This window comes from Hyla sarda, chromosome 1, assembly GCF_029499605.1.
Source record: "Hyla sarda isolate aHylSar1 chromosome 1, aHylSar1.hap1, whole genome shotgun sequence".
In the NCBI taxonomy this organism is placed as follows: Eukaryota; Metazoa; Chordata; class Amphibia; order Anura; family Hylidae; genus Hyla; species Hyla sarda.
The window spans coordinates 136723850-136750784 of NC_079189.1; the positions used below are offsets into that span (position 1 = coordinate 136723850).

The following is a 26935-nucleotide window of genomic DNA, read 5'->3' on the forward strand; positions in this document are numbered from 1 at the left end:
CTTCCTCCGACGCGTCCGAATGGCGATTGATTGCTCCAAGCCTGAGATGCAGGCTTAAGCAAACGACCGCCGATAACACTGATCAATTCAAAGCTATGGCTTTGCAGGATCAGTGTGTGCAGTGTTATAGCCCCCTATGGGAGCTATAAAACTGAAAAAAAAAAAGTAAAAAAAAAAGGTAAAAAAAGTTAATAAATGTGATTTAACCCTTTCACTAATAAAAGTCCAAATCATCCCCCTTTTCCCCATTAAAATAAATAAATAAACATATACGTATAGAGGAGTAGTTCGGCACTGCTAACTTCTGTACCTGGATGGACACTAAGTCGCTGTTGCGGAGAGAGGATACGGTGGTGCTCGGACTCACGTAGAATATGACATCAGTGCATAAGAAAACAAAGAAAGGTCGGCACTCACAGGATTTCCAATTCAGCAGATTTTAGTGCACATTACTCACAGCCGTAGTACAGTTCTAGGGGAGACGACGGATGGTACAAGGGGGGGTACAAGGGGGGGGCACCTCTCTGTGGTATCCCCCTTGTACCATCCGTCGTCTCCCCTAGAACTGTACTACGGCTGTGAGTAATGTGCAATAAAATCTGCTGAATTGGAAATCCGGTGAGTGCCGACCTTTCTTTGTTTTCTTATGCACTGAAAAATAAACATATGTGGTATCGCTGCATGCGTAAATGTCAGAACTATACAAAATATATCATTAATAAAACCGCACGGTCAATGGTGTACACGCAAAAAAAATTCCAAAGTCCAAAATAACGTATTTTTGGTAAATTTTTATATCATGAAAAAAATTTATAAAAACGCGATCAAAAAAGTCCGATCAATACAAAAACGCTAAAAATTTCAGATCACGGCACAAAAAATGAGCCCTCAAACCGCCCCATACGTGGTAAAATATAAAAGCTATAGGGGTCAGAAGATGACAATTTTAAACGTATACATTTTCCTGCATGTAGTACGACAAAATCAAACCTATATAAGTAGGGTATTATTTTAATCCTATGGACCTACAGAATAAAGATAAGGTGTCAATTTTACAAAAAAATGTACTGTGTAGAAACGGAAGCCCCCAAAAGTAACAAAATGGCTTTTTTTCTTCAATTCCGTCGCAGAATGATTTTTATGGTAAAATGACTGATGTCACTGCAAAGTAGAATTGTTGGCGCAAAAAATAAGCCATCATATGGATTTTTAGGTGCAAAATTGAAAGGCTTATGATTTTTAAAAGGTGAGGAAGAAAAAAACGAAAGTGCAAAAATGGAAAAACCCATGGTCCTTAAGGGGTTAAAGACGCAGCCCATTTTGACCTTAAGGATGCAGCAGTCTTTTGCAAATCTGACCACTGTCACTTTAAATGGGCACTGTCATCAACATTATTTTTTGATATGTTGTAGTACATATGTACTACAACATATCTCTAATAAATTTTAATAATTTTTTTTTTTTATTAACATGTTCTAATTTATGTTTGAAAACCGGCCACTAGGAGTCTCCCTCCTAGTGGCCAGCTGCAGGCTGGCGTGATGTCACGCCTGAAAAAGGACTGATGCGGCCTGGCATCGGTCCTTTTTCATTCAGCCTGCGCTCGCTCCCTGCCTGTCAATCAGACAGGTGGGAGCAAGCGCATTGGCTCCCTGGCCTGACACGCCGACCCCGCCTCCCGCACATGAAGCCGCTGCTGCTACCGCCCCTGCCGGACTCTGCAGTATGTAAGTATGGAATAATAGAGCGGGAATCATGATCGTAAACAACGGGGGTTGGGGGGAGAGCGGGGCTCGGGGTTTTAACAACGGGGGTGGGGTGGGGGGGAGGGAACGGGGTAGTTCGCCAGCATTTATTGTTTTCTACACGGGGTGCCTCCAGCTGTTTTACCACTGCAACTCCCAGCATGCCCGGACAGCCAATAGATGTCAGGGCAAGCTGGGAGTTGTAGTGGTGAAACAGCTGGAGGCACCCTGTATAGATGAAGTAAGGGCGGAAGTCCCCCCCCAGCAGGCATCAGTGACGTGGTGCCTTCTGGGGAAGTCTGCCTGGCAGACAAAAAGGTATTTTTAATATAGTAAAAAAAAAAATTAAAGCTGGGAGGGGGTTAGGGATAGATGGGCAATAGGCAGGGACAGAAAAAAAAAAAAAGCTGGTGGGAGCTACCCTTTAATCATTAATACATCTGGGAAGCTTTATCTTATGAATTTGATTCAGAGATCGTTTATTAGTGACATATTCTACTTTATGTTAGTGGTAAATTTTTGTCGATACTTGCCTCATTTCTTGGTGCAAAAATTTCATGAAAAATTCGAACATTTTGCATTTTTCGAACTTTGAAGCTCTCTGCTTGTAAGGATGGTGGACATTCCAAATAAATTATATGCTGATTCACATATACAATATGTCTAGTTTGTGTTTGCCTCATAAAGTTGACATGTTTTTACTTTTTGAAGACATTTTTCATGAACATTTCAAAAATCTGAATTTTTCAGGGACCAGTTAAGTTTCGGAGTGAATTTGAGGGTCTTTATGTTAGAAATACCCTATAATGAACCGCATTATGAAAACTGCACCCCTTAAAGTATTCAAAATGCCATTCAGAAAGTGTGTTAACCCTTTAGGTGTTTCAAAGGAATAGCAGCAATGTGGAGGAGAAAATTCTAAATCTTTATTTTTTACACTAACATGTTCTTCTAGACCCATTTTTTTTTTCATTTTTATAAGTGGTAATAGGTAAATGTCCCCCAAAATTTGTAACTATATTTCTCTCGAGTAAGGAAACACCTCATATGTGGATGTAAAGTGTTCTGCGGGCGCAGTAGAGGGCTCAGAAGGGAAGGAGCAACAAAGGAATTTTGGAGAGCGAATTTTGCTTTTGGGGGGCATGTCTCATTTAGGAAGCTCCCATGGTTCCAGAACAAAAAAAAAAAAAGACATGGCACACTATTTGGGAAACTACACCCCTCAAGGAACGTAGAGGTACAGTGTACAAGGGGTACAGTGAGCCTTAACACCCCACAGGTGTTTGACGAATTTTCACTTAAGTTGGACTTGAAAATGAAAAATGTTATTTTTTTTTTTCCACTTAAATGCTGGTGCAACCCCAAATTTTTCAAGGGGAAATGAAGGAGTGGCTGCGTAATAAGCATTTCAAGGTCCTTGATTGGCCTAGCCAGTCTCCATATCTCAACCCCATAGAAAACCTTTGGAGGGAGTTGAAAGTCTGTTACCCAGCAACAGCCCCAAAACATCACTGCTCTAGATGAGATCTGCATGGAGGAATGGGCCAAAATACCAGCAACAGTGTGTGAAAACCTTGTGGAGACTTACAGAAAACGTTTGACCTCTGTCATTGCCAACAAAGTATTGAGATGAACTTTTGTTATTGACCAAATATTTATCCACCATAATTTGCAAATAAATTCTTTAAAAATCAGACAATGTGATTTTATGTTTTTTTTCTATCATTGCCTTTAGACAGTTTGTTGTGTCTAGAAAAGGTGCAAAAAAGGCGCAAGCAGGGTTTATTTGCGCCTTTTGGTTTACACATTTCTGCTGATTTTGAGTTGCAATCCACTGATTTTGGCAATACACATGATATGGAAGGGTTTTATGAACTGTTTCTTTTTTGAGAAAAGGCGCAAAGCCACAGAAAAGTCTCTAAAACTACACTAGCCCAGACTTTGGTGTATGTGAAGTGAGAAATATCAGAAATTGTGACCGGCACAAAATTTATCAAATGCCCTGTGACCATTAAATACATTTGGTGCTCCTACACATTACCAGCACACACAAAAAAAGGTGTAAAAAAATTCTTCACTTACACCTACAATGATAAATGCAGGCCTATGTTTCTCATAGTTGAGGAATACCTATGATGAAAATTACAGGCCTCTCTCATCTTTTTAAGTGGGAGAACTTGCACAATTGGTGGCTGACTAAATACTTTTTTGCCCCACTGTAAGTGTCACCCTGCTTATTAAAGGGGTACTCCGGTTGTCAACGTGCTTTTCCGTTTGTGACTTACCCTATTTGTTTTATTTCCTTTCTATTCTTGTTGTTTAGGCGACTCTATTTCCGCTCTTTGTTGTCCCCCCCACACTTTTTTTTCTTATCTTTGCTTCTATTTCCTGTTTTTTGCTGTGCTGAAAACTACAAATCCCAGCATGCCACATGCCTTGCTGGTTTGGGGCGGCTCTTTTTTTTTGGTTTGTTTGTTCCGCCCTTTACCCATCTTACTATTTTCCCGGGTCAGCCCCCTTATACATAGCACACTAATATAACTCAGCCCTGGTTGGGATACACTGGCATACACACACACAAAAGGAACTACAACTCCCAGCATGTGTCATTCAGGAGTCTTCAGTCTGTGGTATAACACCAGCATGCTGCCTCTGTAGTCTCCTGGGGGTTGTAGTTCACCACACGTCTATAGGGCATACACCAGTGTTCCCCAACCAGGGTGCCTCCAGGTGTTGCAAAACTATAACTCTCAGCATGCCCTGATAGCCTTTGGGCATGCTAGGAGTTGTAGTTTTGCAACAGCTGGAGGCACAATGGTTTGTAAACTCTAGCATATATATACACACACACACACACACACACACACAACAGGGACTACAACTCCCATGCTGTGTCATTCAGGAGTCCCCCCCTCCCCCTTCACATATAGAGATCATTCCCAGAAACACTGCTGGGAGTTGTAGTTTTGTAACAGCTGGAGGCACACTGGTTTGTAAACTCTAGCATATATATACACACACACACACACACACACACACACAACAGGGACTACAACTCCCATGCTGTGTCATTCAGGAGTCCCCCCCTCCCCCTTCACATATAGAGATCATTCCCAGAAACACTGCTGGGAGTTGTAGTTTTGTAACAGCTGGAGGCACACTGGTTTGTAAACTCTAGCATATATACACACACACACACACACACACACACACAACAGGGACTACAACTCCCATGCTGTGTCATTCAGGAGTCCCCCCCTCCCCCTTCACATATAGAGATCATTCCCAGTATGAGATTTATTCCCCTGCAGTCCATACATCCCCTTCTCATCCTCCCCTTCAGATAACACTTATCTTCTCTGTGAGGTCCTTCTCCTGTGCAGACCTGCGTCCTTAGAATACAGAGCAGGGGGAGGGGAGGTGAGGAGCTGTGTACTCAGCTGGATGAGATGAGGGGGCTTGGCTTATTCCTCTCATGCAGACCGAGAAAAAAAAAAGCTGTGACATCTTTTCCACAACAGACTCAGAACATGGCCGAATGTGGACAACATTAAAAGAAAACACTCTCAACTACAGAACTTCCTGCCTAACAAACAGGTAAGCAAAACACAAACATGCTGCCAAAACATATAACACATGTATATTGCAAAAAAGATGCCATATAGTCGAAAAAATTAACCACCGGAGTACCCCTTTAAAGAGTTAGTCCCTCATTCATTACTACAGTTTAATATAAAGTTAATAAATGGTGACAATTATTGTTATATTGCTGGGACTGGTGAAAAAATAAAAGAAAATAATACCTGCCCATATAGGTCAAATTATTAAATCTTTATTCTGGCTATGATCTACATTAGAGAATTATTCAATATATGCTGATGGCAAGGATACTAGAATTGAAAGGACATTTATTTTATTCCTCCATCTTCTTAAATCTTTAATACTGGATTTATGGAAATTCTGTTGTCAACTAATATTAACCTCTTCACACAGAACACCATACATATTCAGAATGGTGGCTGTGTGCGAGGGAAAGGAAGTACATCAGCAATGTATGAAACAAGCTCAGCTTCATACTCTGCTAGATCATTAAAGCTTGCCATCAGCGATTATTGTCGATCACGGCACCTAAAAGTGGGCATGACAGCTGCTGAGGCTGTTAAGGGTCATAATGGAACCTTCGTAGTGCGCTGTGGTGGACAAGATGAGCTAACATGGCAGCCGTGGGCTTCTCCTTACCTCCTGTAAAAGTAGTTTGCCGATAGTACTAAATCAATTCTATGCCATTGGCCTATCCAGGCTTAAAGGGGTACTCCGCCCCTAGACAACTTATCCCCTATCCAAAGGATAGGGGATAAGATGTCTGATCACAGGGGTCCCGCCGCTGGTCACCCCCCACTGTCTCTCCTGCAGCACCCCCTGTCATCTGACGTGCTGTATTGGACAGGGGGAGCGAGCGCTCATGGACCCCTTAACCGATTTACAAAAATCTGGCAAGCAAATAATGCCACTAAAAAGGTAAAAAAAAAAAAAAAAAAAAACAATATGCAGGTATAGCATTTTAACCCCCTTAAGGACGGACCCATTTTTTACCTAAATGACCAGGTTCTTTTTTTTTTTCAAATTTGACATGTGTCTCTTTAAATGGTAATAACTTTAGAACTCTTTTCCTGAGCAGAGCAATTCGGAGATTGTTATTTTTTTTGTGATATATTGTACTTTATATAAGTGTTGCATTTTGTCGACACATCAAGCATTTTTTTTTATTTTTTTTTTATTATTATTTCTTTTATAGTGTTCACTGTGCAGTAAAAGTGATGTTATATTTATTATGTGGGTTGGTACGATTATAGTGATACCCATTTTATATAGCTTTTAATGTTCTTTTTCCTTTTTATGAGCAAAATTATTTTTTTCGCTTTTTTGTGTTAGGTTCCGACAGCCGTAACTTTTAATTTTTTTTCCGATGCCATTGATTGAGGGCTATTGTTTTCGTGGGACAAGCTGTACTTTTATTGGTATCATTTTTGCGATACATGCTATCTTTTTTATTCTGCTATTTGTATTAAAATTGGCAAATTATGTGCTTTTTTGTTGTTTTTTTATGGCGTTCACCATGCGGGATAATTTACATTACAGCTTTGTTGTACACATCATTACGGGCGTGGCAATATCTAGTATGTATATGAGTTATGTAGTTCTTTTTTTTATGATAATACATGGCTTTTATTGGGAAAGGGACACTTTTTTAATTCCATCATACTTTTATTGAAGAACTTTTATTATTTTTTTTCACTTTTTACAGGCTATACTATGTTGCAATACATTTGTACTGCAGCACAGTATGACCTGATCAGCTGCACACAGTATAGCCTGTGCAATCCAGCCTGGATCTCACAGGCTTCCATAGCAGGCAGACAGGAGGTCATCATCTGACCTCCTGCTGTCATAGCAACCAATGGCGACCCGTAATCGCAACATCGCCGTTGGTGAACAGGGGGAGCTCCCTCCCTCTGTCACCGGCGATCAGAGCTGCGGTCACATTGACCGCAGCACTGAAGGGGTTAACTGTCAGGATCGGAGCTCCGCTCAGCCACCGGTCACTGCCCGCACGCTCGCTGCGCTGGGATCGGGAATGGACGTTTATATAGGTCCATTTGCATTAATTAAGTCACAGGAAAAATGGACGTATATATTTACATCCATTTGCTGGAAGGGGTTAATAGATAAATCTGCCCCATTTAAAAGAGCCCAAAATATTATTGCATTGACACACATCTTTGCAATTTTTTCTAAGTGCTATGGTTTTCTAAAATTAGATGTTTTCCCAACCATAACTTCAAGGCAAGCTTTTGTTCCTCCTAATAATTTAAAGTGTACCTGTTGTTAACAAAAAACTTTTAATATATTGTACATAATACTATTATATATATATTTGTAATATACATTAAAAACTTTATATATTTTTGGGTGAAAAAATGCTGTACCTGCAGCTATTGCCTGTGTATCTCTATGAGGAGTCCAAATACAGGAAGCTCTGTGCAGGCTCCTGGCTTGTCAGTCATCCTGCTGGGTGCGCTAGGAGTATGTCAAAGAGCCTCAGTGCCCAGAGCCCTGCTTGTCCTCAGTGCCCAGAGCCCTGCTTGTCCTCAGTGCCCAGAGCCCTGCTTGTCCTCAGTGCCCAGAGCCCTGCTTGTCCTCAGTGCCCAGAGCCCTGCTTGTCCTCAGTGCCCAGAGCCCTGCTTGTCCTCAGTGCCCAGAGCCCTGCTTGTCCTCAGTGCCCAGAGCCCTGCTTGTCCTCAGTGCCCAGAGCCCTGCTTGTCCTCAGTGCCCAGAGCCCTGCTTGTCCTCAGTGCCCAGAGCCCTGCTTGTCCTCAGTGCCCAGAGCCCTGCTTGTCCTCAGTGCCCAGAGCCCTGCTTGTCCTCAGTGCCCAGAGCCCTGCTTGTCCTCAGTGCCCAGAGCCCTGCTTGTCCTCAGTGCCCAGAGCCCTGCTTGTCCTCAGTGCCCAGAGCCCTGCTTGTCCTCAGTGCACAGAGCCCTGCTTGTCCTCAGTGCACAGAGCCCTGCTTGTCCTCAGTGCACAGAGCCCTGCTTGTCCTCAGTGCACAGAGCCCTGCTTGTCCTCAGTGTACAGAGCCCAGCCACACTTCCTGTATTTGGACTCCTCACAGAGTCATACAGGCAATAGCTGTAGGGACAAAAATGTACAAATGTTTTAACCAATGCATATTACAAATATACATATAATGGTATTATCTACATTATATGAAAAGTTTTTGTTCCCGACAGGTACACTTTAAAATCAACCCTCCTACAATAGACCTGTGCCCAGATTTGGGTAAATCCCAAAAGCTAGGTATCTAACGTGCCTAAAACTTTGATGCTTGAGTTTAACTTACTGTGTTTTTTCCAATTAAAGCTTACATGAGAAACTGAAGAAATTCCCTGATCTTTTTGTGTCCTATAGCTATGGATTTTATCAGTTATTTTCCCAGCTATCACCCTGCAGTTAAATATACCCTTTATTTGCAGTTTTTTCATTTTCGAGTGGGCATGACTCTCTCTACCAGTACTATTCTATCATAGGTATCCCACTTTAACTGTCTAGGATATAGCCCACACGTGGGTTTGTATATTCTCTTTCTCCGGGATAGCTTTAAAAAAAATAAAAAATTATATATATATTATATATCCCAGTTTACACATCAAAACAAAAGTTTGGAATTGTTGTCTATATTCTGGATGTTTGTGGATGATAGGTTCTATTGTTACAGTGGAAGAAACAGAAATCATTACCGTACATATTAGTGATGTGCAATATTATTTAAAAACATATACTTACCATAGTTGTTTCTTGGATTGACCCAAAGCTGTTAATAAATATGTTGACTACAACATCGACTGGAATACCTACAAGTAGAGAAAAGCTTTAGGGAAACACACAGAAAAAAACAAGGGTGAAAAATAAAATAACATTATATAACCCAAATATGTCCTTTCCATATATGATTCCACACTCCTCTCTTATGCAGTCCACAATCCACTTCTATGCAGTCGGCAACAGAATGGAAATAAGTGAAAAAAAAGGAACACCACATGAAAAGGTTTCACAAGATATTGCAGAATGCAACTAGCAGCTTTTCTTTATGCAAGGACGGTTACACAATCCGGGGGTGCAGCCAAGACAGGATGCCAAGGTAGGGGCAAGTTGAATAAGTTTCTATAGTTATAATAAAAGGGCACTGTTATGGGAAATAAATATCAAAAGGTTTGATTGGCACTTCTCTCCCTGCTATTTGCCTATGGGACTGAGACAGTGCCATAGTATTGCATTAAAGGAAAACGTTCAGCCAGTTCACACACACTAAACCCAATACACTGGGTTATAGTGTGGGTGAACTCCATACAGGGGTCACTTACTTTTTTCAACCCCTGGCCGCCGAGTTATGTCCCTGTAAAGTTCCTTTATTACTTCTATGAATCACGCTTTCAAGACGGGGCCCCCATTGGCTGTCTGCCTCTACCTCCCGCACTGAAGTTTCTAAGCCCGCCCCCGTTGTTTGCATATTCATTATCTTCAACTCTGCGTTCTAGTGACGTGGGGTCATATGTCCCCTGAGTGCAGCGCTCTGTCTGCAGAGCGCATGTGCATCAAGATTTTACCCAGCTCACATGTCCTGATGACGCAAGAGCTCTGCATACTGTTCTCACTCAGCGCAGTGCCATTGCGCATGCGCCAGTCCCTCGTTACAACCCGGAAGTCGGAAGTAGCAAGGCTTCAGAAAGAGGTACTAGTCCATTCACAGCATCCAGCAGCTGGGTAAAATCTTCATGCGCATGCGCTCTGCAGACAGAGCACTGTGCTCAGGGGACATGTGTCTCCACGTCACTGGAACGGAACTGGAAGAAAGGAACTTTACAGGGGCATAACTCTGCTTTTAGTGGGCAAAAAAAAGTAAGTGACCTCTGTATGGACTCCTGTTTACCCACACTATAACCCAGTGTATTTGGTTTAGTGTGGGTGAACTGGCTGACAGTTTTCCTTCAAGTTATCTTCTTGGTCATATGGTTTAGAGCCAGGAAAGAACTTCTTTAGTGCGCATTTCTCCCACCTCTATTTAGTGACCATTTAAATAATAAAAATCTATATATTCCAGAGCATCTGCCAGTCTATCCTACAGCATACTGTCATTAGGTATACTAGTATAGAAGACCTGTCTGAGCTATTTTAAAGGGAATCTGTTATTTGTTTCATGCTGCCCATACCACGGTTAGCATGAAAAAGGGACAGACGTGCTTATTATGATTCCCTCTGGAAAGCAACGTTTTAAAAAACACCCAGGAATAGGACTTCTAGTCAGTGGGGTGGTCTCAGTCCGCTTCTACCTATCAGGCTTAATTGATAGATCGATTTTCTGGAGCCCCGTTCCTGGTCATTTCTCTACAACGTTGCAGTGTTCCAGAAATTATAACAGACTTTTGTAATAAAGGAGTCTGTCTGTTTCATGCTGCCCTTGATCCAGGCAGCATAAAACCAATAGCAGTTTACCTTCAAGGGGTACTCCACTGGAAAACATGGTGCCAGAAATGTAACCCCTTAAGGACAAGCCCATTTTCACCCTAAGGACCAGGCCAATTTAATTTTTTGCGTTTTTGTTTTTTCCTCCTCGCCTTCTAAAATCCATAACTCTTTTATATTTTCATCTACAGACCCATATAAGGGCTTGTTTTTTGCGTGACCAATTGTACTTTGCAATGAAATCTCTCATGTTACCATAAAATGTACGGCGAAACCCCCCAAAAAAATTTTTAGGGAGGAAATTTAAATGACAACTACAATTTTGCGCATTTTGGAGGGTTTTGTTTTCACACTATACACTTTACGGTAAAAATGACATGTGTTCTTTATTCTATGGGTCAATACGATTAAAATGACACCCATGGTTAGATACTTTTATATTTTTGTATCGCTTAAAAAAAAAAAAATCTAAAACTTTTTGTACAAAATCAGTAATCTAAAATCACCCGATTTTGACCACCTGCAACTTTTTCATTTTTCCATATATAGGGCGGTATGAGGGCTTATTTTTTGCGCCGTCATCTGTACTTTTTATCGATACCACATTTGCATATATAAAACTTTTAGATCATTTTTTATAATTTTTTTTTTTATAAAATGTGACAAAAAAGCAGCATTTTTGGACTTAAAATTTTTTTTAGGTTTACATTATTCACCGTACAGGATAAGTAACATTATATTTTGATAGCATGGACACCCGGCAATACCAAATATGTTTATAAAAAAAAAAAAATATGCTTTTTGGGGGTAAAATGGGAAAAACGGACAATTTTCATTTTTATTGGGGGAAGGGATTTTTCTCTTTTTCTTCACTTTTTCTTTTTAAATTTTTCAACTTTTATTTTACACTTTTTATGTCCCCATAGGGGACTATCTATAGCAATCCTTTGATTGTTAATACTGTGCAGTGCTATGCATAGGACACAGCACTGCTCAGTATTATCGGTGATCTTCTGCTCTGGTCTGCTCGATCTCAGACCAGAGCAGAAGACCCCGGGAAACGGCAGGAGCCAGATGAGGGAACCTCCGGCTGCCATGCTGGATGATCTGATCACCACGGCATCGCTGCGGGCTATCCGATCATCCATTCAAAGTACCGCACTGCCGCAATCTGTACTGATCACGGCATCTGAGGGGTTAATGGCGGACATCCGCACGATCGCGGAACTAACAGCTGGAACCTGCTGTGTATGACGCAAGCACCGTTCCGATGCTTGCGGTCATACACAGGACGTAAATGTATGTCCTGGTGCGGGAAGTCCCGCCAAACCAGGATGTACATTTACGTCCGTGGTCGTTAAGGGGGTTAAACATGAAGTTCTTTTCTTTTTGAATTTCCTTTCTGTCTGTCTGACCACAGTGCTCTCTGCTGACACCTCTGTCCATTTTAGGAACTGTCCAGAGCAGGATAGGTTTTCTATGGGGATTTGCTCCTACTCTGGACAGTTTCTAAAATGGACAGAGGTGTCAGCAGAGAGCACTGTGGTCAGGCAGAAAGGAAGAAATTCTAAAAGAAAAGAACTTCCTGTGGATCATAACAGCAGCTGATAAGTACTGAAAGGATTAAGATTTCTTAATAGAAGTAATTTACTAATCTGTTTGACTTTCTGGCACCAGGAAGGATGAAAATGAGAAAATATAAAAGGTTATATACAGTATTTATAGCTACTAAACCCCTTTGTGCATTTTACATGGAATAACATGAGTTTACAGAGAAAACCATTAGTTTAGATCAGAAGTCTCAAACTGTGGCCCTTCAGATGTTGCAAAACTTCAACTCCCAGCATGCTGGGAGTTGAAGTTTTGCAACATCTGGAGGGCCACATTTTGAGACTACTGGTTTAGATACATGAACTTTCTTATTTTGCTGTTAAACTTGCATCAGTACATAAAACCGTGACATCCAGAATATAGCACAAGAAACAGAAATCTTTGTAGGTACTGTATGTAGAGACAAAAAATCCAGTACAGAAAAGGGTTGTAGTTACTGTATATAGAGACAAATAAGCCAATGCAGAAAATGGTATGATTCAGAGAAATATATTTTTTTACTGTAGTGCTCAAACTGGTTGCCACAGCAACCTCGATTTGTACTAGAACATTACTGTCAGTGGATTGCAGTCCACGCACTAACATCAAGTACACTTACAGAGCAAATATACTGCTGTTCTGTATAATTTACCTCATGCCTGGGTCCTTCATCGCCCTCACAGGTGTATTTACGTGGGGCGATTGCTGACCAGGCTCATATATGCTGCCAACACTGGAGAAAAACCATCTACAGTAATCCTAATACTATTAACAAAGGACTGGCTCGATTTCCCACATTGCATTAAATAAAGAAGCTTGTCCTATAAAGGCCTGTGTGCTTCATGGAAGTCATTCGATTATTGAGCTTTTCAATGCGTCACAATTCGGAATCGTAAATCTTCATTTGGCTCATCCCCCTCAGCTTCTGCATCTCAGGTGGGATATGTGGGATCATGAGACGCAGCAGGAAGAAAAAACAAAGCAGGGACTTAAAAAGGGGTAGTCCGGTGGAAAACATATATGTATATATTTTTTATTTTTATCAGCCCTAAAAAAAATCAATATCGGTGGTCGATCCCTACTAGCAGCCTGATAAGATGATCAGGTACAATGATCAAATGCTACAGCCAAAGCCAGAGAATTCATGGGAAATAGCCTATGCTGCACTTTATAAGCAAAAAAATAATAATCATCGGAATGGTTCTTTAAAGACTACTGTCAAGAAATACAAGTGTACAAGGTATTATTACTTTGTAGCCCATAGAGGGGGCACTAAAATCTTTTAGGGGGCAAAAGGGATGGAATTACGAAAGGGGACAAACTGGAGCCAAAAGAATGACATTATTATCTTGTGTGGGCAAAAGGGGGCAGCCATCCCTGCGGGGGATCGAATGGAGCAGTATCACCCTATGGGAGTACAAAAGGGAAATATCACTTTGTGGGGTATACAAAGTCAGTATTATTACTGTATGGGGGCACAACGGAGGTATTATTGGTGTGTGAAGCACAAAATAGGGCACATGTTCATTCTTTCGGTGGAATGCAGAACAGGATGCAGTGTCGGCTATGGGCACTGGCGATGCCAGCCACCTGTGGGATCTCTGCCTGGAGTGTGCATGGACCCTAAAAGATCCAGGGATTCAGTGAAGTTACAGAATTCACCAATCATATAAAGCATGGCGGCAAGGAGTCCTCTTCCACTGCGCTTTGCACTAGCCCTTCATTCTTGCTCTACCACTATGATGTTCCTATGTCCTAAAAACTCAATAGTTTTATTTATAAAACATACAATAAGCAATCACTATGAGATGATTAACTATTTTAATAATTCTCAATTGTGTAGCAAATAAAATGCATTAAAAAAACGTAAGCAATATTCTAATAAACATTGTGTGTTGATTCCTTATAGTTTTTAATGCTCCTGCGTCATAGGAATACTCATTCTTGATAAATCACCTTTGTCAAAGGGCCAGCGATCAGCAGATGACCAACAGATGAACTAGTTTGTCTGCTGATCAGAACTTTTGTGCGAGCATTAAAATTATTGTTTTTAGCCACAAACTGCCCCGTGTAAACAGTGCGGTCAATGAAATTGAAGGGCCGCACGTATAATCCAGTTATCATTCATGAAGTTGTGATTTTCCATAGAGGTAGTTTTATTAAACGGTCAGAAAATCCTCTGTATGTATTTGAAAACTGAGGTAAACATATGTACAGTTTGTGCCAATGGGCTTTACTGGGTGCTTTGGTAAATGCCATTAGGCTGGGTTCACACTACGGTTTTCAACTACGGTTCCCGCATACGTTTTCATTAGTGAAAACATATGGAACGGTATTGAAAACGGTATACATAGGCAAAGCATTGCAAACCGTATGCACCCTGATGCATACAGTTGCGTACGGTTTGCTTGCAATACGTTTTTTAAACAGTACTCCAAACAGTGTTTGACCACGGTTTTGACTCCAGTTTTAAAACCGTATTGCAACCGCATACCTTTTTTTAACATGGAAGTCAATGGGAAATGCACATATATACGGTTCCATACGGCAAAACCGTATGTGTTTTTTCTTTGCACATGCGCGTTTGCATCCTAAAGTCCCCACCCAAGACCGCTCCCATTAAAAATGGACAGAATTTTCAAAAAAGTATGTTTTTTTTAATAAAAACGGACGGAACAGTATGCACTTTTAAAAACGTAGAAAACATAGAAAACGTATGCGGGAACCGTAGTTTAAAAACGTAGTGTGAACCCAGCCTTGGCTTTGACATTTTCTACATCATTGTCAAGTGTTTTGAAAACAAATTTCAATATAAATATTTAGCAAATTTCTTTAGACTTAATAAATAAATATATAAATATGAAGCTTACGTTAAAAAATATATCAGGGAATAAAATGTTTTGTATTGAAATGCTGCAATAATGTTTTAACGTGTAAATTATTAACTAGACACAAGGGTACATATGTCCAATTACAGTACAACTGCCCACCTGCAGCAATATTTCTCTATATTGGAAAGTACAGGCATCACAGATTGTCTTTTTTGGGTCAGTAACCATTTACTACAGAGCATCTGCCACCTAAATGTTTCCAATGTATTAAGAAGCTGCATTAAAGGGATACTCCAGTGGAAAACTTTTTTTTTTTTATATCAACTGGTGCCAGAAAGTTAAACAGATTTATAAATTACTTCTATTAAAAAATTCTTAATCCTTCCATTACTTATTAACGGCTATATACTACACAGGAAATTCTTTTCTTTTGGGATTTCTTTTCTGTCTGAACCACAGTGCTCTCTGCTGACACCTCTGTCCATGTCAGGAACTGTCCAGAGCAGCATACATTTGCTATGGGGATTTCCTCCTGCTCTGGACAGTTTCGGACATGGACAGAGGTATCAGCAGAGAGCACTGTAGTCGTGACAGAAAAGAAATCCAAAAAGAAAATAATTTCCTCTATAGTATACAGCTGCTAATAAGTACTGGCACCAGTTGATTTAAATAAAAATAAAAAAATTCCACTGGAGTACCCCTTTAAATATCACTGGTATCTTTTGGTCACTTGCTTTGATATGTTTTATAATTGTGTTAATTGTCTTATATGCAACTATACATAAAAAAATAAATAATATACTGATGGTTGGAGTATATGGAGTACCGGTATATGCTCCATTCAAATTCCTTCTCACTGGAGAGAGGAGGAATAGGTGTACTCAGGAACCCTGCTTTAGTGACTGGTGGGGGGGTCTCTGTTTTTTTATGGAATAATCCATTTTGGGATACTTAGAGAACACAAAACACTGTGCTTTATATTTCCAAATTGTCCCTAACAATCCACTAATAAAGCCAAAGTTTATAACATAGTATAATCACAAGTATCTGACAATAACTATTGGTAAATTCCATAGTGCATAATTCCAAAATGGAACTAACATTCAGCTTTTACATCTACATTTCAGAAAGCATCTGTTGGGGTCCCAATGACAAAAGTCCCTTTAAAGAACTGCCCTCTGTGTGGAAAAACTCCAATGCTTATTTAATCTGCTGCAGAATTTTGTACATGGTTGTGTGTGGTAATGCAGATCAGTTCTATTGAAGTGAATAAAGCCAAGTTGTAATACCACACACAAACTGGCGATAGGTGTGGTGTTGTTTGTGGAACAAATTACAGTGGTCCCTCAACATACGATGGTAATCCGTTCCAAATGGACCATCGTTTGTTGAAACCATCGTATGTTGAGCGATCCGTGCACTGTAAAGTATAGGACAGTGGTCTACAAGCTGCGGACCTGCTTGGAGTTGTAGTTTTGCAACATCGGGAGGTCCGCAGGTTGAAGACCACTGGTAGAGGAAGTTACTCACCTGTCCCCGCCGCCCCGGACCGTCACCGCTGCCCGGGATGTCGCCTTCCACCGCTGTCGCCGGGCCCCCTCGCTCTCCGTCGCCGCCATCACGTCGCTACGCACGCCGCTCCTATTGGATGACGGGACGGCGTGCGCAGCGACGTGATGACGACGATGGAGAGCGCTGACGATGCGGGGGATCCCGAAGAGGACGCGCCAGAGCCCCGAGGACAGGTAAGTGATCGTCAGCGGACCACACGGGGCACCGTAAACGGCTATCCGGCGGCAGCTGAAGCAGTCTGCGCTGCCGGATAGCCGTTTATGCAATGGCCCCAACATAAAAAAACATCGTAAGTTGATGCTACCTTCAACATGCGATGGCCTCTGAGAGGCCATCGTATCTTGAAATGATCGTATGTCGGGGCCATCGTAGGTCGGGGGGTCACTGTATCTGTTTTTCTACTCATGAATAACCATTTCAATGAGGTTAATATAATTTTATTTGTTCTTTCTTTAAAAGGTCTATTCCCCTCTCCCTGTTTCTTACCTGTGGCCTGAAAGAAGGGATAGCACATTTAGCTGTCCAGTGGCATCCTACGTGCCCCCAGCAGCCTGTTTACTAAAGAGGGGGCCCATCACCATGATCTTCCACTTTCTCTCTGCAACTGTTGCGAGTCTGAAAGCCAGGGACTCCTGATAGTTGCAGAGGAAAGGATGCAGAAGATCATGTGTGCTGGGCCCCCTCTTGGCTACACAGATGTAAAAATACAAAAATGACAATTGCTATGTATATGTGAACTTTGGAAACTGGCTGACCACCTAATAGACCAAGCGATTAATGGTCAAATATAATCATAGATTATAATGACATAAAATATTGCTCAATGGTATTTTTTTCTTTTAACACCTATCTCTTATATAGCATCAACTTATTCTACAACACTATACAGATATTATCATAGTTAAATAGTAAGTATGGTTGAAAACAGACACAGGTCCATAAAGTTCAACCAAGCAGGTGAAGGGAAGAGATACAGGTAGATGAAGAGAAGGGAATGTAATTCTATATTTCTACATATGCCTCGATGTTATATTGCTCTAAGAATGTATCTAAGTCTGTTTTGAAGCCTTGCACTGTTTTTGCTGTGACCAGTTCCTCAGGTAGACTGTTCCATAAATTCACAGTTCTTATGGTAAAGGAGGTTTGTCACGCCTGGAGACTAAAGGTGGGCGAGACTGAGGTTTTCATCCGGAGATTCTGAGGGTGGCCTGCACCAAAATTAGTTGGCATAAGGGCCACAGGCACATTGCTGGTCCCCATAGACCACAATGTATTCTGTGTGGTATTCGGCCAATAGAATGAGCAAAATCATTCTTTAGACAATGGAATTTCGTTGGCAAAAGCTCTGCGGCCGAAATTCCAAAGTGTGTTCTGTGCAGCGGAATCCCATTGACAGCAACAGGATTCTGCTGCACCAGAATTTCTGAGTGGAATTACCGTATATACTCGAGTATAAGCCAAGTTTTTCAGCACCATTTTTCGTGCCGAAAACGTCCCCCTCGGCTTATACTCAAGTGATGGGAAAAATAAAAATCGCAGGCATACCGGTGGGGGTGGCGAGGGGATGGGCCAGGCCGTCCATCGTCGCCCATCTACGCTGCAGGGACCGTCCGACTTCCAGTGGGGAGGGTGAGCCGGGCCGTCCATCTTGACCAGGAGGCCCTCTTCTCAGCTCCGGGCCGGCCCTGGACTAGTGACGCTGCATTGACGCCATAGTGCACGGACATCTGTGCGTAGCAGACGTCCATGACGTCAGGGGCGTCCCTACGCGTCGTCGTCAATGCAGCGTCACTAGTCTGGGGCCAGCCCGCAGCGGAGAAGAGGGCCTCTCAGTCAAGATGGATGGCCCGAACCGGTTCACCCTCCCCACTGGAAGATGGACGGTCCATGCAGCGACGTTGGACGGCTGCTAGGGAAGGACCAACAGAGCTGCAATTGGCGAGGTGAGTAGAGAACAAGAGAGGGGGGTCTGGATAATGATAGGGGGGGGCAAGGGGGATCTGTATGATGGGGGGATGAGGGGGGTCTGGGTGATGACAGTGGGAGTCGGGATGACAGGGGGGAGGGAATGATGATGGGGGTGGGGGATGATGTATTTCCCACCCTAGGCTTATACTCGAGTCAATAGGTCTTCCTGGGGTTTTGGGGTGAAATTAGGGGCCTCGGCTTATATTCGGGACGGCTTATACTCGAGTATAAACGGTATGCTCGGGAGTTCCATAGTTTGAATGTAGCCTAAAACTTTTTTTCTCTTTCTCTGTCTTTTGAGGAGGTTTAACCTGAAACGCCCCCCCCCCCCCACCATTTTTATGGACCAGACATTTATATACTTAAATAAGATAATCATATCTCCTCTCAAGACTAAATAATGCCCTTTATTAGTTTAGTTGCGTGCCTTTGTACCCAGCATCACGGACATTATTCTCTGAAACCAAAAGGACCAACATTGTAAATTCTTAACAAATATAAACCTCAAATCAAAAAACTTCATATTATATAATACAACAAACCTTTAAAGTTTGGTCTTATTCTTGGATCATAGCTAACCAGCAGTCTGTTTAATATGTTGCTAGTGGAGTTTACAGGAACTCTTGCAAGATCTTCTGCAGATTGCTGACTGTAGGAGGAAAAAATTAAAACACATTAGCCTACATGAAGGTTATATATTTACATATTATATAAAATACACAATAAATCACTACCATTGTAAGCACAAAGCAACAGTAGTCTTTGGCAGGACATTTGGCTGTCAATTAAACACAACTTTCAAAGGAAGTTACCATTTTATAGATTATATATTGAAAAGCAGAGTGAGATTGATGTATTCAGACAATTAATGGGTTCCAGAACACATAGTGGTAAACACAGGATGCATCAGATGGTTCTCAGCAATGCATAAAAATCATTCTCAGAGGTCTCTGAAACTTGCGAGAGCTTGGTCCTTATCAGTCGTCACAGGCAAAGTTCACACTTACAGTTTTCCCATAATCAAATTGTACCACTGATCTGCAAAATACCCTCCAACTGGTGTGGGTCTGACCACTGGGACACTTCCCGATCAATGTGCCTAACATAACCTTTTTCGTAACTCTCCCTAATAATCTTCTGCTTTAAATCCTTTTCTTAGATTCCTTTTAAGCCACAATAGAACAATACAGATTCACAGTATGGGGATAACTAGCTGATGGGTGGGGTCTGGCCACTGGAACCCTAATTGATCGCAAGAACGGAGGTCATATGTCTCCCAAGAGAATATAGCGGCAGCATGCATAGTCTGCCACTTCCTCGATCACTGTGTATTCGACTTCTATATGTTACCAAGTTTAGCACCCAGCAATCTTCACCCTAAGGCGGGGTTAACACTGCATAACCTCTGGACGAAATCCAGCAGGAGATTCCAAATGTGGGCAACGCCGACTGAATCAGTTGGCGCTAGGACCGCATGGGCATTGCAATCCCTATAGATGGCAATGTCTGCTCAGCGGATTCTACCAGAACATTGAGCAGGTTAAATGTTCTGGTGGAATTATTTGATTGTAATTTTCTGTCTGGAATTCCGACCAGAAAATTCCACAGTGAAGGGGTTCACGGAAAACCCACTCACCTGCATATTAACCTTCATGCAACAGAATTTCCAACCGAAATTCCTAAGCGGAATTCCGGTCGTAAATTCCGTAGAGTGAACCTGGCCTAAGGCCGGATTCCCACTGTGTAATCTCCGGACGGACAAAATTCAGCCCGAGATTCCGAGAGAAGGGAGCTTCAACTGAATCAGTCGGCACTAAGCATGTACAGACATTCCCATAAAGGCAATGTCTGCACAGTGGATGCTGCCAGAACATTGAGCAGGTTCAATGTTCAGGCAGAATATGATCTGCATTTTCTTTCAGAAAACCCATTCACCTGCATGTTAACCTTCATGCAGCAGAATTTCCGATCCAAGTTCCTGAGCGGAAATCTGAACGTAAATTCCGTAGTGTAAACCCAGCCTAAGAGTGAATATTTTGGGATTGTAAGAGGTCTCAGAAATTGGACCCCCCACCTCTTAGTGAGGTCGACGACAAGAGCATTAGCCGCGGCAGTGCCGGACCCCATACGGGAGATCGCGGGGGTTCCAGAGGTCGGCCACCCCTGTGGATAGGGGATAAGTGTCTATTAACTGGTACATACTCAAGTTGATTAGGGAGTGATGTGTCCTAATGTGTGGAAAAAGTGAGCATTGACTGGTTTGGTAAGGATGTTTATTGGCTTCATACTACACTGTATATTCGTGCATGGAATATGTATTGAAGGTGGGTGTAGGGAAAGGTGTAAAATAAAGTGTTTATACCCAGATTGTAATACACCAATTGTAGACTAATATATGGAGGGTAATTTCCAACAATCACTCATAGACCACAGGGGTGATCCAACAAAACCCTAATTTTCCATTTACCAAAAAAGCTAAATAACTTTACTGAATTATCACACACAAAGAGTTAAAAATTAGTGCATATATTCCTCCTGATGTAATTTGCAATTATAGTGGATCTATACGGTCTCCATATCTTGTGTTGTAGTCTAACTCCGTATGTACCTGCATTGTACAGCCGGATAATGGAGTATGCACTATGTTAAAACCTACTATCGTGACATCAGCAAAGGGAGGTACTCAATTCTTATTGGCCCAGATGACATCCGACCATACACATCGTCTAACATTGAGATTGACATACACGTACTCAAATCAGGGTGATATGTATTGTCCACTACTCTCTAAATTAGAATACAATCATTGGTTAGACATGCTTTTGATGTTCTGAGCGATTACTTCTGCTCCGGCACTTCGATCGGGAAGCAGATAAGACTGTTTCTGAAGCATTTGGAAAGCAAGTACCGTATATACTCGAGTATAGGCCGAGTTTTTCAGCACGATTTTTCGTGCTGAAAACACCCCCCTCGGCTTATACTCGAGTGAACTCCCCCACCCGCAGTGGTCTTCAACCTGCGGACCTCCAGAGGTTTCAAAGCTACAACTCCCAGCAAGCCCGGGCAGCCATCGGCTGTCCGGGCTTGCTGGGAGTTGTAGTTTTGAAACCTCCGGAGGTCCGCAGGTTGAAGACCACTGCGGCCTTCAACATCATCCAGCCCCCTCTCACCCCCTTTAGTTCTGAGTACTCACCTCCGCTCGGCGCTGGTCCGGTCCTGCAGGACTGTCCGGTGAGGAGGTGGTCCGGTGGGATACTGGTTCCGGGCTGCTATCTTCACCGGGGAGGCCTCTTCTAAGCGCTTCGGGCCCGGCCTCAGAATAGTCACGTTGCCGTGACAACGACGCAGAGGTGCGTTCATTGCCAACGTAATTCTGCGTCATTGTCAAGGCAACGGCTCTATTCCGGGCCGGAAGCGCGGAGAAGAGGCGCCCCCGGTGAAGATAGCAGCCCGGACCACCTCCCCACCGGACCACCTCCTCTCCGGACAGCCCTGCAGGACCGGACCAGCGCCGAGCGGAGGTGAGTACTCAGAACTAAAGGGGGTGAGAGGGGGGCTGGATGATGTTGAAGGCCGCAGTGGTCTTCAACCTGCGGACCTCCGGAGGTTTCAAAACTACAACTCCCAGCAAGCCCGGACAGCCGATGGCTGCCCGGGCTTGCTGGGAGTTGTAGTTTTGAAACCTCTGGAGGTCCGCAGGTTGAAGACCACTGAGGGCGAATGATGAGAAGAGGATGATGAAGGGGGGGGTGTGGGGATGATGAAGGGGGGGGGGTGTGGGATGATAAGGGGATGATGAAGGGGGGATGTGTGGGATGATAAGGGGATGATGAAGGGGGGATGTGCGGGATGATAAGGGGATGATGAAGGGGGGATGTGTGGGATGATGACAAGGGGATGATGAAGGGGGGATGTGTGGGATGATAAGGGGATGATGAAGGGGGGATGTGTGGGATGATAAGGGGATGATGAAGGGGGGATGTGTGGGATGATAAGGGGATGATGAAGGGGGGATGTGTGGGATGATGACAAGGGGATGATGATGAGGATGTTAATGACGGGTCTGGATGATGACAGGGGGGGGATGAGGTATTTCCCACCCTAGGCTTATACTCGAGTCAATAACTTTTCCTGGGATTTTGGGTTGAAATTAGGGGTCTCGGCTTATACTCGGGTCGGCTTATACTCGAGTATATACGGTAACTGCACCGTGACATCTGCGCAGAACTTACCTGATACAATTGGCTGGAGTTCCGTGACGTACTGCACAGCGGTCATCGCGCAGAACATCAAAAGCATGTCTAAACAAGGATTGTATCCTAATCAAGGGTAGCATATTGGACAATACATATCACCCTGATTTGAGGACATGTATATCAATCTCAATGTTCGACAATGTGTATGGTCGGATTTCATTCGGGCCAATTAGAATTAAGTACCTCCCTTTTGCTGATGTCACGATAGGAGGTTTTAAAAACACCCTGTTTTGGTGTTTTCACACTCAGTGCCCTGCTTTCCTCTTGGCAAAGCTACAGTTGTAGGGAAACATGTTGATGGGGGGGGGGGCTGAGATGTAAAAAGATTTTAACATAGTGCACACTCCATTATCCGGCTGTACACTGCATATACATACGGAGTTAGACTACAACACAAGATATGGAGACCATATAGATGCCATATAATTGAAAATGATATCAGGAGGAATATATGCACAGTTTTTTAAAGGTGATGTCCAGCGCAGACTTTTTCTATTCCGTCCTGCCCGGGCTGCAAAAAAAAAAAAAAAAAAAGACAAAACAAAAACTTTCACTTACCTCCATATGTTGCCCCGGACCTCCACAACAACGGATCAGTCGGCCGGGCTGTTTACTTCCTACTTCCTTTAGCTCGGTATGTCACACGGCGCTTCAGCCTATCACCGGCCAAGGCGGGACATCGCTGCGGCCGGTGATAGGCTGAAGTGCTGTGTGACCTACCGGGCTAAAGGAAGTAGGAAGCAAACAGCCCGGCCGACCGATCAGCTGTTGTGGAGCTCTGGGGCAACATATGGAGGTAAGTGAAAGTTTGTTTTGTCTTTTTTTGCAGGACGGAATAGAAAAAGCCTGCGCTGGACATCTCCTTTAGCTCTTTTTGTGTGATAATTCAATAAAGTTGTTTTGCTTTTTTTGGTATATGGGAAATTAGGGTTTTGTTGAATCCCCCCTGGTGGTCTATGAGTAATTGTATACCCAGATTGTGACATAAAAAAAAAAGAAAAAAAAGGGAATTACTGGCCTCTTGTCAACACATTTTGAGGACAATAATAGTTTTATAAGGTTCACCTTATCACGTCAATTAGTATTTGCATTTAATGAAAAACTTGAAAGTATAATCATATCCAGTAATTCTGGGATTTAGACAGTTACATTGCTGGTTGCTTTCGGGTATGTTCCAAAATATGAGCTGCAATAAAAAAAAATTAATAAAAAAAAACTCAGGCTATAAAACTTAAAAACTTAATAAAAAGTGACTGCATCTGGCAAAAGACAAAAACAAGTGGCTATAGAAATATGTTAAAAGTAAATTATGAGAAAACACTGACTGTGTGGTGGAGATAAACAAAGTCTTAGTCATTACAGAAGAACAATGGCGCCAAACTGAAAGCAAACAAAAGTCATATATTAATGTATTTTGCCTTGATGTGAAATCTAATAAAAAAAATTATTCTTGACCCGTCCAGTAAACTAGAAATATTGCAGGTCACACACATGTCATGTGGCTCAGCAGCCAAGAAATAACTGGCACAGCTTCCAAATAAGATGGCGGCTAAGTAAATGATGAAGCTGGGTTCACATGTAGCAATGTTTCCCAATAAGTCTGACAGAATTATAAAGGAGATAAAAAAAAAAAAAAATTACATGCTTATGGTGCTAATTAGGTTTTTTCTTTTGTTTAGGGAAAATTGCTTTATTTTAGCATAATATAACATTGCAATCATCTTTTGTACAATACAAATGTACTTATGATAGGTACAGAAATTAATAACATATTTAAAGGGATCTATACCTACATTTATCTTTACATAATTTGGTTTAACTTTTTTACTGCCCCTGCAATCTGTGAGCCTGTCTGCCTTCTCCAGGCGGTCCATAATGTGTATAAAGGGTTAATCAAGGCTCCCCGGTCATCTCTCTCTGATTACAAATAAAGTTCTGGACAGCTGTATGCACAGTGTGCTGCCTACGTAATGTACTCTACCCCTCCCTTCAGTCTGCAGGCTTGTCCTGATCATTACTAATTCGGCACTGGTATAACCCCCTCCTTGCTGTGGTGTTGTTACTTTCAGGTCAGCTCACATAGCACCTTGCAAACCTAGTGCATCAGTAATCCCCTTCTCCCCCCTACATGCCATCTATAGTACTCAACCATCTATGGTCAACAGATGCTAAAAACTGATGCCGTACAGCATAATCCATTTGTCATTGACATTCATTATAAACAAAACTGATCATAATTGATTTGTTTGTAGTGTACACAATACTGTGGTTGATCCCATTTTTGCTAAATTGACTTGGCTTTAATGGAAACCATGAAATGTAGACAAAAACATGGTGTGAACCTAGCCTTACCATGATAAGTAATGGATAGGGGATGAGATGTCTAGGGGTGGAGTACCCCTAGAGGTTAAAAGTGTACTAAAATGATGACTCCCTAAATCCTTTTCCTTATAGGTTAGGACTGTATTACATATTCTATTATTTGCCCAGAAAAGAAATGTCAAAAAGAACCAGCGAGCTTGTAGTGCATGTTGTGTCTTCATCTTTCTATAATCCATAACAAGAGCTGGAAATACACTGTCATATTAAGGAGGCTGAGTTGGCAGCCAATTAGTTTCCTGCGCTCTAATTAGATTTGCACGCTTCAGAAACATTGCCAGATCACTGATCCATGGAGATATAGTCACCTGCAGGTCATTTCTTCATGCACAGCAGGTTTCTTGTACAAAGCAAACATGACTGGTTCTATAGAGTTGGCTCAAACACAGGAAAACCACAGAGCTGCATTGTTGCAGGACAAGCCTGAGCTGTGCAGTAAGAAAGGGCCATTCCTCAAGAATCAATACGCACTCTGAGGCTTTGTTTAGCAGAACAGTAGGGAAAAATAGTGCTGTACTGCAAAAGACATTTAAAAAAAAAAAAAAACATTTTAATTACACGTCTTTCATTTGTGTCCATTTATTCTGCTCTTGGCACAGCATCAGCACAAAGTGTTGCTGTGCAGCACGGAAGAGTTAGCACAATACATGTGTATTTGTAAAGCAGAGCAAAGGTGCAATAATCTGCGGGAAGTGACAACTAAGGTTTTTCACAGGTTGAAGTGCGCTATTTTGTGGCGCAATCACTGCCTTAAAAGTGTATGGCCCCATGAATGGACCAGAAGTGAGATCAGCTAGCCCTTTTCACCCACTTGAAGGTGTGAATTGTAACCAAAATCTATACCAGCAAATATCTAGTGAATATTTTCCGTCAGGCGCAAGAGCATTTCCAGAAGCAACTAATTTATTAGAAGGCCTACACCTCAAAATAAACTAAAAGCAGAAGATCTGCATGTAAAATGCTTGCCTTTTAGATAAATCTGCCTCTATGAGTTTATGTCTTGCGGTGTGCTTATACTGCTTCATGTGGAGCTCCCTGCTAGCTGTGTGCAGAGTGTAGTTGGTTTTCATCCCCTTTTGGGATGATAACCTGTATCTGCTGTTATTCTATATTATAGTCCCTGCATAGTACTATTTCTCTAGTCGAGCATGTAGACTAAAGATGTAGCCACTGCCAATTTAATTGGCAGCACACTACATCTTTCCCAAGGTGTGTTACAATATCGGAATAGGATACCACAAAAATTACCTTCAGGAGCAGAGACGTCTGTCAAAAGACAGAAGTCCCTGTTCCTGTAGGTACTGGACAATGAGGCATACATTAGAGGCCTTATCTCCTACTTAAAAAAAAATAAAATAAAAAAACAAGCATTCACTGGGCTGTAATGCCTACAACAACAATCAGAGCTATGGGGCCAGATATATGATAGCAGTTTTGGCTATTACTCTTGACTAGGGATCAACTGATATTGATTTTTTAGGGCAGATACCGATAATGCGAAAACTTTCAGGCCGATAGCCGAATTTATACCGATATTCCAGTATGTTATCGGCTATTTCTCCACCCCACCCCAC

At 42.2% G+C, this 26935-nt stretch overlaps 1 protein-coding gene across 3 annotated transcripts in view; it reads right to left on the bottom strand.

Moving 5' to 3' along the window:
• Positions 1-26935, bottom strand: part of GLRB (glycine receptor beta) — a 113863-nt gene that overhangs the window by 44379 nt on the left and 42549 nt on the right. For all 3 annotated transcript variants that reach the window (XM_056561969.1, XM_056561951.1, XM_056561960.1), the window contains exons 3-4: positions 19269-19375; positions 9089-9156 (exon numbers count right to left, since the gene is read on the bottom strand). In XM_056561969.1, coding sequence (XP_056417944.1) covers positions 9089-9156; positions 19269-19375 — 175 coding nt within the window. The remainder of the gene's footprint in view (positions 1-9088; positions 9157-19268; positions 19376-26935) is intronic.